We start from the raw sequence: 18,447 nt of genomic DNA on the forward strand, positions 1-18,447 counted from the left end.
TCAGAAGACAAAGGAAAAAATTCTTCTTTAAAAAACAATTAAAACAGACTTTGTAACTGTATTCCACAAAATAATTAAAGCTTACCTGATGAGCATTTGCCATGTATCAGGCATTGCTTTACATGCATCATTTAATTCTCGTTAGCTTTATTTTATTCTATAATTTTATCTAATGTTCGTGTTTTATGAAAGGAACTAGAGATTAATTTTAAAGTGTTGTGAAGCCACATCATGATGTGTCCAGGGAGGCAGACTGAGGCAGCAGAGTTGGCAGAGGAGAAGCAGGGTGGAGAGGAGCAGCACGCCTGCACCCCGAGCCGCGTCCACACTGAGCGCAGGGCAGCACGCCTCCCCCTTCGGCGCGCTTCTGAGTCAAGCTTGCTGCAGCCTTTGTACCCAGCTCTGCTTTGGGAGGGTCTGCGTGGGGAGGTGGTTTTCTGGGCACTGGAGGCAGTCAGGCCAGCGCGGCATTTCCCTGAGCCGCAGTCTGATTAGACAGGGGTGGGCTTTGCAGAAGCTGTTACACGTGTGTACTGAACACAAAGTCTGTGGTTACAGGAGTGAAGTCAGCGTGAGTAGGGAAAAGTAAGAGCACTGACCTCAGTCTCCCGTTCCTGCCACTCCTGTGGCCGCTGAGCTCCGACCAGCATGGCCAAGACTGCCCTCCACCGTCTCCCGCGTGCCTTTCCTCCAGACCGTGCGGGTCTTCCTAGAGCTGTGTGTCCACACCAGTGCTGTCTCCACGGTGTTAATCCTTGGGTGTTTTACGTTTGAAGCTCCCCTCATAAAACATTTAGCCAAAAGCCTTCCACGTGCCTGCCACCCAGCTTGTGTCTCTGTTGTCGCCTGTAGGACGTTTACGCGGTCACTCTGCTGTAACCCTATCCTGCTCATGGTAGGAAACTCGTCTGATGGCCAGTAGCTACACTTGGTTCTTGGATAGAACTTTATTTCAGAGACAAGAAGTCACATTTCTTTTTGAATTGTGGCAGAAGTCCTCCGTTAAGCCTGACAAGGGTGGTATCGCTCAGCTTCATCTGTCTCATCGATAGGAAGAACCAGGCTGAGTGCTGTGGTTATAGCTGGTCCTTTGCTTCTGACAGCTTTGAAAACAGTTATCCATTAGAAATTAACCTCTCTTTTAGGTAGATGAAAACGTGAGAACATATTAATGTAACTTTTCTTAAAATAAAAAGACTGTACTAAGCAGACAACAGGGGCCTATTTTATAGCAAAGGGGACTGTATTCAATATCGTGTAGTAACCTATCATGGAAAAGGATAAAAAGTACTTTGTATTTGTGTATATGTTTGTATGTATGTATAACTGAATTACTTTGCTATACACTTGAAATCTTGTAAATCTACTATACTTCAAGTAAATGAAGTTAGAAAGTATTATAGGTACATTGCAAATAGAATAAAGTAAAAAGGCTGTCAGTTCTTCGAATGGCCTCCTCTCCAGGCTCTTCTCTTCTCAGTCATGGGCTGGCCTTCCCTGCAGCCCTTCTGCGGCCTTGCCTGGAGCTCTGCCACCACTCACAGAGCGGCCTGAGCGTGAGGAGCTGGTGCAGGCGGCTCGTGGCAGAGCTGGGGTCAGAGCCCAGACCCGCGGAGTCGGCCTTGCTCTCAGCCGGGCGTTCTGATGTCTCTACGTCATCGTCGTGATACTTCAGTGCTGCTTGGCTCTCGGTCACCTGCCGCTCAGTCGTTTATAACTTTGCAAATGACTTTGTGTGAACCGATCCAAATACTCAGTTCACTGGGTTGTATTGAATACGAGTTGTAGACTCATTGGTCAAACTCTTCTGCAGCGGGGCTTTCCTGGTGGCCATGTGGTAGAATCCACCTGCCAACGCAGGAAACACGGGTTCGACCCCTGATCCGGGCGCTGAGGAGCAGCCGTGTCCGTGCACCCCAGCTGCTGGGCCTGGGCACCTGAGACCCTGGGTACCACACGGAGCAAGAGAAGCCGCTGCGGTGAGACGCCTGTGCCGGCCGCGGCGAGAGCAGCCGATGCTCGCTGCAACTGGAGAAAGCCTTGCAGCAGCGAAGACCAGCACAGCCATAAATAAATAAATAATTTTTAAAAAGGTACAGGTTTGGAAATGATGAAATAAAACCGTCATTAAAACAAAAGCAGCAGTGAGAACCGCTTTAACCTGGGGATGGTACTGAGCGGGTGGTAGACAGCCAAGTGAAAGGTCGCTTTGGGAATGAAGCTGGGGCTGGGAGCAGATTCCGTGTTGAGGCTACTCTGGTTGCCTGGTAAGCTCGCGGAGCTCCGGCAGAGCCATTGTTACCCTCTGCTGGGTCCAGCCCCGCCCGCGGAACCCGCGCCGAACCTGGGCTCGGCTGCCGCCGGAGGGGGACACAGGGAGGCCTGTGGGCGGGTGCTGAACACAGACGTGGGCTCGCGTCGGGCGCTGCTCTTGGCAGCAGGAGCTCCAGGTGTCTGTTAATAGTGTGATTGTCCTTGTCTGGCGCCTGTGCTGCCTGGACCCACGAGCCAGCTCCCCAGGAGGGGTGGGGCAGTGTCGAAATTAGTCGGCATGGTGACAGTCCCAACATGTAAACAGTGGTGTTCGTTTTTTTGTGTGTGTGGTGTTTGTTTCTGTGGGAACTTAGTTTTTAAAAGTCTACCTGCATTGTTTCAAAGAATATGGGGTGAATTTTAAGTACTTTTGGCTTAGTTTATAGAAATCAGTCATTTATGCGTGATTTTTTTTGTCCAGGTTTATCTTCCTTGGTTTTTGAACAACAGATTAAGATTCATGTTACTCCTATGAGGGTGTGGTGGTGTTTTTTTTTTTTTTTTTTCTTTTTTTTTGAAGTGTATATTTTTAACCAGAGGAAAATTTGAGTCATTTCAAAGAAATCTGGATGACAACCTTGAAAACAATATGTTCAAAACTTTTAAATTTAAAAATAATCTGTGTTTTTTTGGGGGAAAAATAAAAGTGTAGCCAGAGCTTGTAGCTTCTCTCTTATTCAGCCTGCAGTCTTCTGATTCTGAGGCACTTGTATAATTAAAAAAACTTGACTCTCGAGGAAAGCCTGGGGTGATCTTAACGTGGAACAAGAGTCAGTGCTGTTTTACTTAATAACAACGAAAATTTACTCCCGAGGCGCGAGAAGGTTTCGACACCTCAGGGATTTAAAAAATACGCTCTGAAGAGGGTTCTGAGCTACTCTCTGTTTTCTCTTCATTTTCAGTCAATCGATCTAGGATTTCCCCCTTTGCTTTTGTAGATTTATCATTTTAGGGAACTCAGTCTAACAACTAACTACACTCTGGACTTGGAGCCATGAGAAAACTTGTCTCCTTTGCTTAAAAGGAAAAAAGCAACCCTGCTTTAACTTCCAACTGGCCCTGTTTGATCGAAGTGTTGACGGCAGCTCTTGAGTCAGTTTATACAGGTCTCCTCTGTGTGTCCCAGCCTTTAACAGCCTGCGTTGCTTTTCCCACTCTCTGCAGTATGCTTTGAGACCGTGAGCATGGACTTCTCTCGGCTCCACACGTACACCCCTCCGCAGTTTGTGCCCGAGAACACGGGCTACACGTATGCACTCAGGTGAGCTGCACGTGTGCGTCGTCTTGAATGCCGGGGGGTAGTGGGGGTTCATAGCACTTGCACCCAGCTGCTTTGTGTTGAAAGTGAAAATGCCTGTGAAGTTTATGTTATGCTCTGGTTTTACAAAACTGCTAAACTGACATGGAAATTATGAGGGGTTTTTTTGAAAACCAAATGTTTCTGATGACTCAGTGATTCATCACTGCAAATGACTGATTTAGCCTCCACCCAGGGGGCTGTGGTCTCAAGAGCACATCTCTGTGGTCATGTTGGGGTTTGTGATTTATGTTGATGGCTGAGCAGTTTAAAGTTAACAGAAGTAACCTGGAAAGTGATTTGCCCTTGAGAGGAGGCACCCTGAGCAGAGTCTTGGTGAAGCCTCGGTTTCTGGAGCACGACTTCTGGCGGATGCAGTGCTGGGTCTCCTGTTTTTATTTGTATTGTGATTTTGTGCTGCGCCTGGAAGTCTGAGTCTTAGGAGGCATTCACTTGCTCTTTGCCTTTCTAGTTTACCAAGTAGAAGGGACAGTTGAGATGAAACTTAAGTATGGTAAAGTTATGAGCCAGTGTCAAAGGGATGATGTTCCTAGGTTGGTGCGGATTTGATTAGCAGACAGAAAAATCTCTGCATCCTGGCAAGATGTTTAGAGCACACAGTAAAGATGCTAGTGTCAGTTTTATCAATGACTTGTCTTCTAAAAATTAAAAGTGTGATCGAAACTTAAAGAAAATTGGAAGGTATTTTCAGAAACATACTTCGTAGCAGCATTACTCAAACCTGATAGTTAATGATTTGAGTTTTTAGTCACAAGTTTAGATCATGTCATGCTTTTCCACAGTAACATGTACTGTTTATATGGAAAGTCTGTAGTATTTTAGAACAAAATGAGTGGGCCAACTCAACTAAAACTCTTCCTTGTTCTGTATTTGTGGAGCATAAAAATAATTCTTGGTAATTTATTTTTAGTTTTTATAGCCCATTTAATTTTGTTTTTATAGTTATTTATCTGTTTTTATGATCCATTTTAAATACAGTCTTTAAACATCCCTTTATCTGGATCTCTCCCTTGGGAGAGCAGCACTGTTTGTTTCAGTCAGGTCACTCCGGCAGAGCCTCGGAGGTGGATGAGGGCTGGGGTGGGAAAGGCAGGTAGGCTGAGCTGTGCTGGTGGGAGGAGGGCAGTCAGCACAGGGTTTCCACCCAGAGGGGTGGGACCAGGTTTGTGTGGGTCTTCAGAACGGGGACGGTGCTCTGCAGAGCCTGGCAGACGTTCAGCTGAGACTCCATGGGCACAGGGCTCAGGGCTCGGGCAGTGCTGGGCAGGGTGGGCGGTTTGGGAGGGAACACTGGAGGCCTTGTGGTTGATGGGAGGGAGGGGCAAGGGTGACTTCGCAGCCTGGGAGGGCACAGGAGGAGGGCCTGGGAGAGGACCAGTTCATGGGAGGGTGTGAGACTCAGGCTCGAGACCTCTGCGGGCGGCAGGCACCGTCTGGCCCTCGGCCAGCCCAGATGGGAACCCCAGTGCCCCGGGGGTCGAGGCCCACATCTCGGAAGAGGAAGTTGGTGGAGGGGTGTTGTGGTGTCCACATCTATGTGGTGAATTCTGACTTGAAATAATTACAGTTTTCATTTAAGAAAATTATGTAAAGTAATTTTGGAAGAGTAGTAACTATATTTTGTATTAATTAAAATTATGTTGAGCTTAGCATCCTCACTATTCAGTGTGGGTTAGTGCAGACTTTGTCCTGCCTCCACTCCAGCCTCTAAAGTTAAGAACCTTTTCCTTAAGTTATCGGTGATGCCTCAAATAGACACAGCAGCTTGAAGCTATTTGTGTTGGTTTTCGGTTGGTTTGATTTAACATGTTTCGGTGTCAGACCTAAAGTGGGCTTCCCTGGTGGTTCAGAGGGTAAAAATCTGCCTGAAATGCTGTGGAGAATGGGGCCTGCTCTCTAGTTGTGACGTGAAGTTTCTCAGTGTGGTGGCTTCTCCTTGTGAAACATGGGCTGTACGGCATACAGGCTTCTGGAGTTGCAGCTCGTGGGCTCAGTGCTCGAGACTCCTAGGCTCTAGAGCACAGGCTCAATAGTTTTGGTGCAGGGGATTAGTTGCTCTGTGGCATACGGGATCTTTAGGATCAGGGATCCAACTGTGTCTCCTGCATTGGCAGGCAAATTCTTTACCACTGAGCCACCAGGGGCGCTTCTGAAAATGTTTTTATAATGTAAATTGCAGAAATGTAAAGCCCATTTACTTTACTTAGATGCTCCTGGTTACCCTGGATGTCCAGATCCTTAGCCCAGTGGTCTGCTGCCTTGACTGGGGCCTGTTCTGCTGCCTTGTGGACATGCCCCCAGGTGTCTCCAGAGTCTCCACCTCCGGCTGATAAACCACTGGGCCTGCCCAGGGCCTCCCAGGGAGCAGGTCTCCCTCTGCTTCCAGAAGGCCTTTGTTTGCAACCAGGCCCAAGTTCATGCAGCCCCACCCTTGTGCCTTGGGCTGCAATTTACTTTTCCCCTGCTTTGCTGCCTGTGGCAGCTGTGCCCTCTCCCTCACCTTCCTCCTTCCTGCCGGGGTGTGAGCTCACCTCCTGGAGGTGTGGAGTCCTCACTGTCCTGCCTAGCTGCTGGACTGTCTCTAGGACCCCCGCCCCCACGAGGCACCGAGCAGGTTCTCCACTCATGTTCCCGGATCTGGAAAGTTTGCTGACAGTGCAGAAGGACCTGTGTTTTGGTTTAAGGAAATTACATGGAAGTGGGTTTTCTTTGTACCATCCGTCTCTGGACTTAACGATGAATTAGACGCAAAGTGGCGCTGTTGGCTCAGTCACTGGCTTTTCCTTTCCTCTTCTTTGATTTTTCAGCAGCTTGCTGGGCTCCCTGTTTCATTAACTGCGTTATCAGGCAGGGTCCACTATTGACAGTAAAGGTTGTAGTTTTCTGACAGTGTTGACTTCACGGCCCATGGAAGGATGCTGGTGACTTCAGCGCGTCTCTCGCACTTCCAGAGCCAGGCCTAGACCTGAACCCCAGGCAGGGGCTGTGGTCAGAGCCCATGGAAGACGTGTCAGCTGTGGGCCGAGTTGGTCCCAGCTTGCTTTTGCTTTGTAGGAAAGGCTTCACATCCTAATGGCTGTTTTTAAAAATTCACACTAGATTGCACGTTCTGTTTGCTTTAAAAGTGGTGCTATAATTGGTGTTTATCTCTGACAAGGTTTTTTTCCTTCTAGTTCAAGTTATTCTTCTGATGCTCTGGATTTCGAGACTGAACACAAGTTGGATCCTGTATTTGATTCTCCAAGAATGTCCCGCCGCAGTCTGCGCCTGGTCACCACAGCCCGCGCTGCCGGGGACGGCCCCGCCGGGGACAGCGCGGCCAGGTGAGCGAGACGGGGACCGGTGCTCCGCGTTCCGGCCTGTAGACCCTGCTGTTGGCAGTCTGCCGTTACGTGTGTGCACACAGACCGGTGCTCACGTGGCTGTAGCCCGGCTGTGGACCAGGCTGAAGCCAGGCCTGGGGTGTGCGGGTCGTCTGGCGTCGGTCTAGAGGGCGAGGACACCCCTGCTTTCGGGCCAGTGTCCCCATCTCGGCCGCGTGCGGGCTCCCGGTGGGGAGAGAGGGGGCCTGCCCGCCGTCTCACGGCCCTGCAGCGTCTCTGTCGTCATTGCTGCAGTCTGGTCACAAACTGTGTGTGGACCGACGGGCACATGCCTAAGTTTAGATGTTTACCTGTCTTTATGGTTGTCTTGTTGACGTGATTTTGGAACTCTCCACGTGCCCATCACTTATTTGTGCCCAAGAAGGAGTGTGCAGGATCCCTGTGCCATTTAGAGATGAAGAATGAAATTAACAGCTCTCCTTTAGCATTGCTCGCGTTAAGAGCGATGAGTCTCCAGCCTGAGTAGTTGTCTCTCGGGAGTGGGGATGCTGACTGGTGGGAGGACAGGCCTCTGGCCTGACAGCAGGGCTGGGCGTGGACCTCCGTGGCGCCACCGCCCCGTCCACAGGACTGCTCGCACACCATGCCCCTGCGGCCACGTGGGGTTCACTTGCAGCGATGTTCTTGGACGTCCTGGTCCGAGGGCTCACTGGGGTGGCTGTGGGCACCCTGGCTCTGCGGGCTGCTTCTCTGTCCCCGGTGGCTCCAGGACTAGGTTTACTGGTGTGTGTGCTCGTGGGGCCTTCCTGTCTCCGCTCCGTCCCTGGGGAGGAGGGCAGGGAGCTCGTCTTGCTGGGCTTCGTGTCCATCGTCACGGTGGGTCCAGTGCAGAAAGGATTTGGTGACAGCCTCTCCTCGCTGTGCTGGACGCGACTCTGCCTTCACTGTGACTGAGAAGCCGCAGGCTGTGCCTGTGGTGCCGTGACTTGTCTTTTTTTGACCCCTTCTGGGTCACGAAGTGAAGGTCGCCCTGCGACCCCGTGGACTGCAGAGTCCAATGAATGCTCCGGGCCAGGACGCTGGAGTGGGTAGCCTTCCCTTGTCCGGGGGATCTTCCCAACCCTGGGATCAAACCCAGGTCTCCCGCATTGCAGACGGATTCTTTACCAGCAGAACCACGAGGGAAGCCCAAGAATACTGGAGAGGGTAGCCTTTCCCTCCTCCAGGGGATCTTCCAGACCCAGGAATCAAACTGGGGTCTCTTGCATTGCAGGAGGATTCTTTACCAACTGAGCTATCAGGGGTCCTGGCCCCCAAGTAATCTGCAACGTACCTGTGCATACAATTTTCAAAGGAGTTCTTGGAGCCTAGCTTAGCAGTTCCTTTTTTAGATTAATAGGTGTCATTACAGCAGGAAGGATGTAGGAGAATGTTACTTTAACAACACTATTCATTGTCAGGCAAAGATTTTTGTGTTGGTAAAACGTAATCATTTATATTTACTAGACAGTTCGTAGACTCGTTCCTCACTGTTTCCTTTTTAGACTAGCCAAGCAGCGCAGCAGCACACACAAGTTGGCATTTAGCGTCCACCCCAGCTCGAGGAAGGTCCTGTCCTCGGCTGTCAGCCATGGTGGCTCGGGCACCGTGCAGGCCGCAGCCTGTCCACGGCCTCCCGTGCTGGATGAGTCTCTGATCCGTGAGCAGACCAAAGTGGACCACTTCTGGGGTGAGTTGTCTCTGCTGATTTCTCTGGTTGTCCTGAGAGGAAGAGGTGTTGTGGCCAGTTTGTTGCTTTGCCCCTTCCTGGTGGGGGGAGCCCAGCGAACGTTTGAGGACTTCTTCTGAATCAGATCGGAAACGCCAGGAAACCACCTCCCATGGCCAAGTGTGTGTCCTGCTGCGGAAGGTGGCGTGGAGGGCTCGGGCCAGGCTCATGACGGTCTAATGCGGGACTTCTGTGCGGTGTTGACGTGCCGTCCCTGGTAAACTCAGCAGCGTGGTTTCAGGCTCTGGGCTGCAGTTTCTGATTCATTGGGAAGAACCTGGTGAAGACAGACGGACTCCAGAGGCAGGGTGGCTGTGACCTGACCTCCTGAGCAGTAGCAGTGCGCCCCGTCCTTGCTACAGAGGACACGACAGCCGCAGGGGCCACGGCTTGAGCGGCCGAGAGCTGCTGTGTCCCCTTGACGTTCAGGCTGCCTGTTCTGAGGCGACGCGGAGGGCAGACCAGCTCTCGAAATAGCGTGTGCTGGTCTGGGGACGCCTGGCCTGCATGTTGGTTTTGTTTTGCTCACCAGCAGAGTAGCGCCTGGGCAGCAGAGGGGCGAGTGCACTGGCGCTACGGTTCCTGCCTGCTCCTCTGCTCACAGGGGTGTGTGAGCATGTGAGACGAGGGGTGTGTGACTGTGAGATTGTGTGTGACTGAGATGGGGGTGTGAGACGGGTGTGTGTGACTGTAAGATGGGGTGTGTGTGACTGTGAGATGGGGGGTGTGACTGAGACGGGGTGTGTGTGACTGTGAGATGGGGGGTGTGACTGAGATGGGGGTGTGACTGTGAGACGGGGGTGTGACTGTGAGATGGGGGTGTGACTGAGACGGGAGTGTGACTGAGACGGGGGTGTGTGTGACTGTGAGATGGGCGTGTGACTGAGACGGGGGTGTGTGACTGTGAGATTGTGTGTGACTGAGATGGGGGTGTGAGACGGGTGTGTGTGACTGTAAGATGGGGTGTGTGTGACTGTGAGACGGGGGGTGTGACTGAGACGGGGTGTGTGTGACTGTGAGATGGGGGGTGTGACTGAGATGGGGGTGTGACTGTGAGATGGGGGTGTGACTGTGAGATGGGGGTGTGACTGTGAGACGGGAGTGTGACTGAGATGGGAATGTGTGACTGAGACGGGGGTGTGTGTGACTGTGAGATGGGCGTGTGACTGAGACGGGGGGGTGTGACTGTGAGATTGTGTGTGACTGAGATGGGGGTGTGAGACGGGTGTGTGTGACTGTAAGATGGGGTGTGTGTGACTGTGAGACAGGGAGGGGTGTGGCTGAGACGGGATGTGAGCATGTGACACGGGGGTGTGTGACTGAGACCGGGGGGTGTGACTGTGAGATTGTGTGTGACTGAGATGGGAGTGTGAGACGGGTGTGTGTGACTGTGAGATGGGGTGTGTGTGACTGTGAGACGGGAGGTGTGACTGTGAGACGGGGACGTGACTGAGATGAGGGGGTTGTGACTGTGAGACAGGGGCGTGTGACTGTGAGATGGGGGGTGTGACTGAGACGGGATGTGAGCATGTGACACGGGGGTGTGTGACTGTGAGATGGTGTGTGACTGAGACGGGGGTTTGTGTGACTGTGAGACGGGGATGTGACTGAGATGGGGGTGTGTGTGACTGAGACGGGGGTGTGTGTGACTGAGACGGGGGTGTGTGTGACTGTGAGACGGGGATGTGACTGAGATGAGGGGGGTGCGACTGTGTGAGACGGGGGTTGTGACTGAGATGGCGATGTGTGACGGTGTGAGATGGGGAAGTGACTGTGAGATGGGGGTGTGTGTGACTGTGAGGCAGGGGCGTGTGACTGAGATGAGGGGGGTGTGACTGAGGCAGGGCGTGTGACTGAGATGAAGGGGGTGTGACTGTGAGACGGGGGTGTGTGTGTGAGGCAGGGGCGTGTGACTGAGATGAGGGGGGTGTGACTGAGATGAGGGGGGTGTGACTGAGATGAGGGGGGTGTGACTGAGACGGGGTGTGTGTGACTGAGACGGAATGTGAGCATGTGACACGGGAGTGTGTGACTGTGAGATTGTGTGTGACTGTGAGATTGTGTGTGACTGAGATGGGGGTGTGAGATGGGTGTGTGACTAAGATGGGGTGTGTGTGTCAGATGAAGTGTATGTGACTGTAAGATGGGGGGTGTGTGACTGAGATGGGATGTGAGCATGTGAGACTGAGGTGAGGGGGTGTGACTGTGAGATGGGGGTGTGTGAATGTATGAGGGGGATGTGACTAAAATGAGGGGTGTGTGACTGAGACGGGGGTGTGTGGCTGTGAGATGGGGCGGGTGTGTGACTGTGTGAGATGGAGGTGTGTGACTGAGATGAGGGTGAGTGACTGAGATGGAGGTGTGTGACTGTGAGATGGGGGGTGTGACTGAGACAGGGGTGTGTGACTGTGAGACGAGGGGTGTGACTGTGAGATGGGTGTTTTGAGCATGTGATATGGGGTGTGTGTGAGCATATGAGACGGGTTTGTGAGTGTGTGTCAGATGGTGTGTGAGTGTGTGTGAGATGGGAGGGTGTTGTGTATGAGATGGGGGGGGTGTTGTGTGTGAGATGGGGGGATGTGTGTGTGTAAGACAAAGACTGTGTATAGGCATTTTCCTCAGAGATGCACTTTCTCCTGGAATGGAAAGCAGACGTCTGCAGGTACCTAGAGGAATCTTCATTAATTGTAGGCCTTATAGGAAGTCAGTCTTGACCAGGGCCATAATATTCATTTATGAACCATTGGAACCTTTACTTTTGCTTGTGTGCATTTTGTCCTGTTTTGATCATTTTAGCTCAACAGCAAAAAAATGTGTGTTTTTTAGGTCTTGATGATGATGGAGATCTTAAAGGTAATTATTTTCATCCTTTTCTCCCCCACATTTCTCAAAATGGAGGTTTTAGTTAGGTGTCTTCAGACTGTAACAAGCAGGTGCCATCTCTTTTTTGCAAACTCCAGGTGGGAATAAAGCCACCATTCAGGGAAACGGTGAGGTGGCCGCGGAGGCGGCCGGAAGTAACGGCTACACCTGCAGCGACTGCAGCCTCCTCTCGGAGCGCAGGGGCATGCTCACCATCTGCTCTGCAGCCCGCGGCCCAGCCTCCAGGGTCTACTCCAGGGACAGGAGTCAGAAACGTAAGTCTTGCTCTTTTAAAAGTGAGGAAAAGGGTTCATGTCCAAATACTAGCTATTTCATTTTCTTTTTATCAGCCTTGTCTTACAGTCCTCACGGTCTTCACCATAGGTTTGAGCTCAAAGTTATTCTTTAAGAGATGCACCAAAAATGAGCTCTGTTCCTCCTCCTCCTCTTCCAGCCTACGTTTGATGTGGTGGGTCTTGTACCTAGGAGTGTTTGAGAGTCTGTCTGTCTGAACTTTAGAGTAAGCAGGAGAAACCCTGTTCCAAATGGACCTGCAGGGCTGTGTGGTCCGTGCAGACGCACTCTTCCTTAAGGGCGCACAGGCTCCATGTGCCCCAAGGGGCGGCGGGCCGTCTCTGGTCTCTGTGTGGGTCACCGGCCTGACCGTGGGACAGCCCACCAGAGCGCGAGAGTTCTAGGTGGCACGTGGCACACCAGCGTTTTTGGGAGGGCGGCAGGCATGGCGGAGGGTCTCACGGGGCGACCGCTGACTGGCAGGGGGAGGCCCTTGGGCCCCCGTGTGCCTGTTTGATCGGTTCTCATCAGCACCTTCCCGGAGAGAGTCAGCCTCTGCCAGGTCCCACGGAGAACGCAGCTACAGAGGCTCCTCCGGGGGCCAGCTGGCCAAGGTGCCCCTCCAGTGGCTTCACGGCTGCTGCAGTTGCTCTTTGCCTTCAGGTGTGGGAGGCTGGGTGCGCTTGACTTGAAATATGCATTGCCTTGTTTCCAAGCCCTTGGTCTCACGTCTGAGCGCTGTCTGCTTGGCACAGAGGGGGGACACGCTGTGCAGGTGGACCTGGTTGGGAGGGGACAGTGCGGGAGGGCGGGGTGGGGTCCTGTGCACGAGGGCGCCCAGGTCCTATTTCTCGAGTGACCGTCTCGCCGTGAAGGAGGACGGTCCCAGGCTGACTCTCAGTTCCATTTCTGCACCTTAGCCCCTGGCTGGGCTCTCTCTTCTGCCGGTTGCCATGTTCCTGCCCTCCTCAGGGCTGGCAGAGCAGCAGGGACACCATGAGGGGAAGGGCAGGGAATTGGTCCCGGGGTCGTGTATGGGTGCTGTGGAGATTTGCATCCTGTGCACTCACACTGCCCAGGGCTCTGCCCCATGACCTCCCCGGCCCTCAGAGCAGCCCTCCGGGACAGCTGTCTCCCTTGTTGTGGTCGCTGTTAGCATCATCACCCCCATCGTACAGACCAGTAAACGGGTTCAGCCAGCTTCAGACGCTTCCCGGCGAGTGATGGAGCCTGGACCTGGCCCCGATCCGCTGGTCCTCTGGGAGCTCCCTTGGGGCTGGGGCCCGGGCTCCACACTTAATGTGCTGCGTGTCAGGCATTGAGGCTGCATTTGAAGCTTGCCGTTGCTGCATGGAGCGCAACGCCCTCCTTAGGGTGAAAGCGCGCCCCACACACTGCCAGGCGGAGCCGCCTGTCTGTGGTCGTGTCTGCTGCTCACCCCCGGCTGCATCTCTGTCGCTGGCAGCCAGCCACTCATCCTGACAGCTGGGGACGGTGGCCTGAGCCCCACTGCGCTATCGGCGGGGTCTTCAGAGGGCAGCTTCTGGATACTCACCCCACTTCCTGCTTAAGTCCGATCTTGAGTGTTTTGGGGGAGAAAACCAGTTACGGATACTTTGGGCTTCTATTCTTACTATGCTCCTTGTTCTTTTAGATCATAGCAGTGCTCTGTAGAGCCAGTGCTAACTTACTACCTTTGAAAAAAATTTGTTCCTAATTATTTGAGTGAAACATTTATCAAAGAACTTTTGAAAACCCCAGAGGTGTACAAGGAAGAAAATTAAAATAACTTGTAACTTGAACCCGGAGGCGCTTTCTCTGTTGTGTGGTTTAGGTCACACTGTGTGGAATCTGTTATATGAGCATGTTTACTCAAAATATGCATAACAATCACAAGTTAACCCCACCCACACGTTTCTTTTTTTTTTTTCCCCTTACTTTCTCATTGTGAAATCTTTAAGTAGCACAGGTAAGTGGAGTCCCCTCCTTGTTCCTCCCCAGTCCCTGTCTGGTGTCCCTTCTGGAGGGACCTTCACCTCACCCTGTTCGTTATGGAACGTCCTGCTGTTTTAAGGAGGTGAAAGTCACATAACAGGGGCTTAACCATCTACCATTTTAGCGTATCATTTCAGTGTTGTGTTAACAGTCTAAATTTTGCTTTCATGTTCCTACAGAAACATGGAGTATGTTTTTGTCTTTGCTTCCAATAGGTGATTTTGCAAGTTGTTTCATTTTAAATGGCAATTGCCATGAACTTAGATTCTTTTTGATGCCTAATGTTGCATTATGGTTGTATCGAAATTTGTTAAGTTGGTGTGGAGGTGGACATTCAGGCTTTGCTGTTTGCACACTTCTACAAACTCTGTTTTCTTTGGGTGTACATGAGTCCGTGCACAAGTCTTCAGGGCAGGCAGGCCCAAAGCAGCACAGCTGTGCTACACACCGCATGTCCTGCCTGCGCTGTGCAGTTTCTGAGTCTGAAACCTTCTGATTTAGGCTGAGTGCATTGTAGAAAAAATGTGATTTTTTGGGGCTACATAAAAAAGGCCTTAAAAGCCTTGCACATGGTTTCCTTGGACATTGAACAGTGTTGAACAGAGCAGGATGTTAAGACTTGCGCTCATGAGCAGACTCAGTTCTGCCGTGAGGATCGGCATCTGTGTGAGAAGCCTGTGGTGTTGGAGACGTGGAGATCGGCTCTGCCAGGACTTGCTCCTGTGTGCCTGCTGCCCCTCGGGCCTGCCTGGCCCCCGGGCTGACCCCATAGGAGGACTCAGGGAGCTGGAATCTGAAAACACAGGCTTCTGTGTTCTTTCTCTTGCCTAAGGTGACACACCTGTCCTCCAGTATAAGGTGTAAACCTAGGAAAGAAGGATAGATGGATGAATGAAAAGTCATTCCTTTGAAAATTTATCAGTTGTCTCAGTTGCTTTGAGCAGAACTTCGTTTCTTGAACCAGGCCTAGTCTTTAGAGAAGGAAGGGCAGAGGTCTGCTGCTTCTGGGAGAGGGGCGGGCGACTTCAGGGTCGGAGAGCTGTGACCCCAAGCAGCTGAGGTTGAAGTGGACGGCGTGGCACGGCTTCTGCGGAGCAGCTGAAATGCTGCTGTCCGGCTTTGAGGAGGAGCAGCTCTGAGCCTGTCCTCTGCAGAAACCACCATCAGCAGTTAAATATACTTAAAAATTGTTCCAGCTGGCAGCTTGTGAATCATTATCATCGCTGCTGAAAGCAGGTGATGTATAGTGTCAGTTTAGATAGATTGTTCCTGTTGACCTCCCAGCAGACTGACCCGGACTGCTCTCCTGCGTGGCCAGCTGGGGGTCCCATTCATGTTCTGTTGCTAAGTAGGAGTCTTTGTATTTTTGTTCTCTTAAATGTTGCCAACCGATGAATGAAAAATGGATGTTGGTGTTTTTGAGTGTCAGTGAGACAGGCCATGGATTAACCTCCTTAACTTTTTTCTGTTTTTACCAATCTCTGTGTGAAGTACACGCTGCAGTGTCACAGCAGAGGACTGTGAGTGAAGGCACACAGAGTGGGCCTGACGGGGGGTTCTGGTCCCAGCTTTGGTGTTTTGGTTCAGATCTCCGTTTCACAAGGAGCCTGCTGCTCCACTCAGGCCATGTGGGGAGAGGGTTGGAGCTCTGACCTTATTTCTTCTGAACCACTCGCACTCAGACCCCTCCAGTCCCCTTGGCTTCACACGTGTGCCCTGACCTCACAGAGCTGAGTGGGCCGTGTCTGTCTGCTTCCGGTGGCCCAGGCTGGCAGCCCTGTCTCCAGGCCATCCTGTGGTTGTCACGGGGCAGGCATGAGCCTCGTTCTTCAGCTGCCACTCAGTGAAGAAACTCTGTTAGTCATGGAAATTTCTAGCCACCGTGACGTGTAGACACCACCCTGTGTGTTGCAGGTTACAGGGGTTGCACCGTCTGTCCTGACATGCTGGATGCTGTGGAAAGGGAGCCACGGGCGGGCAGGCACCCTTGACCAGGCTCACCGTAGCTTCCAGAGCCTCAGTGTCTGTGTCGGGGTCTCTGTCCCCGGCTGCACGAGCTGCCGGAGCGCCTCTGAGGGGGCTGCTCCTCTCTGAGGCTGGGGGCACAGTGGGCTTACTGGGCCAGAGGTCAGGGCAGAGGCCGTTTGCCAGTTCCTGAAGGTGGTGGTGTGTTGTGAAGTGTGGGGCCCGGTGTTCTCAGAGCCCGTGTTCACCACAGCTGGCCGTGGAGAGGCGCGTGTGGCGCCGCCAGTGCCCTCGGGGCAGCTGGTTTGTGGCTCTGCCGAGCAGGGGCCCACTTAAAAGTGGGTTCCAGGGGATGCCCTGGCTGTCCAGTGGTCAAGACTGCGCGTTTTCACTGCCCAGGTTGAGTTCCTGGTTGGGGAACTAAGATCCCACAAGCTGCATGACAGGGCCAAAAAAAAAGGTGGGTCCCGCCTTAGCTGAAGTGCGTCACCCCGCCTTGCCGGAAGAGTAACTGCTCACGGTCTCTCAGCAGGCCGCGCCGCCCGCCGTGGGGATGGCACCTGGTCGCTGGCCGCGCGCACCTCGGCATCCTGTGCCTCGTTCTTAGTGCAACTTTTCCAAGTGGTTTTAATGAAGCTCAATTATGAATCAGAAAATTACAAATTGAAAAGTTGTGAATCAAAAGATCGTGAATCAAAAAGCTATGAGTCAGAAAGCCATGAATCAAAAGGTATTTAAATAATTTTTTTCTCCTTTTTCCACCAAATCAAGCGCTTTCAAGGTGGAGAAAACACTCTTCCCCATGCAACGCTTAGCTCATGCCCCCCCCTTTGACCTGTGCGGGCCTTTCTCTGTCGCTCACTCTCTGTCTATTGCTTGCAGCCTTACTCTGCACCTCTCTCTCTCTGCAGTTCTGGACGTTTCCTGGATGTCGATCATCATTTAAACAGTAAATAAAAAGTTAACACGCACCTCTTTTTATTCTTATGACCTTTTCAAAGTAAAAAAAATTATTTGAATGGCATTTACAATGATGTTTCAAAAGTGACTGAAGCAGGCCCACCTTGTGTGATGGCGGGCGTGTCCCGGCAGGTGGCCGCCGCCCCTCTGTGCCCTGCAGAGCCCCATTCCGGCTCAGCCCCTCTCGCCTGTGTTGCAGCTCATTCCCGTCATTGTGGGAGGATGGACGCAAGAGCGCCCCTCACCGAGGACGGCCACCTCCATGCAAACGGGGCGTCGCTGTGTAAGTATGGCGGGCCACGCGGGCCCACAGCCCTCAGGCCAGGAGCCGGCAGCACTAGCTGCGCTGGCTGGGAGTTTGCGTGAATTGAGTTTCCTGGTTGTTTCAAACTGCCGTTGCTGCGCACCATTGAGATTGACAGGGTGTGTTTGTCCATCTGTCCGATTAACTGCTTGTCCCACCCCTGCAGGCGACGACTGTAAGGGGAGGAAGCGCCTGGAAACGCACGTCACCACCCGCTCACAGCTCTCGTGGCCAGGAGGGCTGGCAGGGACGCTGGGGCTCGCCTTGTCCCGTGCAGGTCGTCCGGCGCTTTTGTCTTGGTTCTGTCGTGTTTTCACAAATGCTCCTTGTTTACTGTTTCTTTGTGCTTGAAATTCAAGGGCTTAGTAAAATTACAGGAAAGTAGTAACTTTGGTTTAAAATACGGAGACTTTCATTCTTGAAAAGCTTCTCTGCAAGTGTATCTAGTGTAAATGAAGTGTGTGGAGAGGAGCACATTTGAGGCGGACTGAGTGGTTTTGTCTCTCATTGTTAATTAAATATAAAGCTATAGATTAAAAAGAAAAAAGATAAGCCTCTAACACCGTGTGTCTTTACACATCAGCTGAGTTGAAATTACTTAACATTTTCAGGAGTCAACACACACATGCTGTGTGAGTGTTTAACTTCCAGTGGTTACTCTTAAAAAATGAGAACAGGTGATTTCACAAGCAGTTTTCTGCCTTATATAATGTGTGACATTTGGCATCAAGTTTGTTGTGTTTTATTCTGTCATCCAGTGGGGCTTCCAGTTGTGATTCCAAGATATTTTCCACCAGTTTTCACCAGTGTGGGAAGATTTTCATTCTGGTGTCTGAGTGACCATTGTCTCGCCCAGAGCCTGTTAACTGCTGGCGAGTGTTACATTTACGTCCTTTATGTGATTGCGGTGTCTTGCTGGCACACGTTCTGCCCGCCGCCGCTGCACCTGCATGCAGGGCAGCTGCCAGCCAGCCCCCCATGGGTTTATGAGAAACGTCTGCATTTTATGTCCTACATGTCCGTAGGCAGAAGTGAATGAAAACTTGCGACCCAGAGCAGGGTTTTCACAAGTTGGTGTCAGCGTCTTGCTTGGACGTAAACGAGCCATGGCTATTCCTGCCGGGAGGCCGTGGGCTCTGATGGGACGGGTGCGGGCGTGGTGCACACTGGTGCTGGCCGGCTCTGCCGGGGAGCGGGGCTGGGGTCTGAAAGCGCCCCTCCTCCACGTCCTCTCCGGCACAGGTCACCTCTCGGGGCAGGCGCTGCGCAGGGCCGGAGCCGCAGGATGGCGTGGGTCCCGGACGCTGCTGTTGGCGCTGTGCTTGGCCGCGGCCGCCCCAGGTGC

General features: G+C 52.2%; 1 protein-coding gene across 12 annotated transcripts in view; it reads left to right on the top strand.

The window, feature by feature from the left end:
- The window catches only part of SUN1 (Sad1 and UNC84 domain containing 1), a 43,846-nt gene that overhangs the window by 9,953 nt on the left and 15,446 nt on the right, over positions 1 to 18,447 (top strand). For 4 of the 12 annotated variants that reach the window (XM_065923634.1, XM_065923637.1, XM_065923645.1 and 1 more), the window contains exons 3-11: positions 3,478 to 3,574; positions 6,805 to 6,954; positions 8,499 to 8,683; positions 11,549 to 11,575; positions 11,683 to 11,859; positions 16,368 to 16,568; positions 16,998 to 17,081; positions 17,269 to 17,379; positions 18,345 to 18,443. In XM_065923634.1, coding sequence (XP_065779706.1) covers positions 3,498 to 3,574; positions 6,805 to 6,954; positions 8,499 to 8,683; positions 11,549 to 11,575; positions 11,683 to 11,859; positions 16,368 to 16,568; positions 16,998 to 17,081; positions 17,269 to 17,379; positions 18,345 to 18,443 — 1,111 coding nt within the window. In that variant the 5' untranslated portion in view covers positions 3,478 to 3,497. The remainder of the gene's footprint in view (positions 1 to 3,477; positions 3,575 to 6,804; positions 6,955 to 8,498; positions 8,684 to 11,548; positions 11,576 to 11,682; positions 11,860 to 16,367; positions 16,569 to 16,997; positions 17,082 to 17,268; positions 17,380 to 18,344; positions 18,444 to 18,447) is intronic. The other 8 variants (XM_065923640.1, XM_065923646.1, XM_065923636.1 and 5 more) reach the window with 7 other exon arrangements.

This window comes from Muntiacus reevesi, chromosome 2, assembly GCF_963930625.1.
Source record: "Muntiacus reevesi chromosome 2, mMunRee1.1, whole genome shotgun sequence".
Taxonomy (NCBI): Eukaryota; Metazoa; Chordata; class Mammalia; order Artiodactyla; family Cervidae; genus Muntiacus; species Muntiacus reevesi.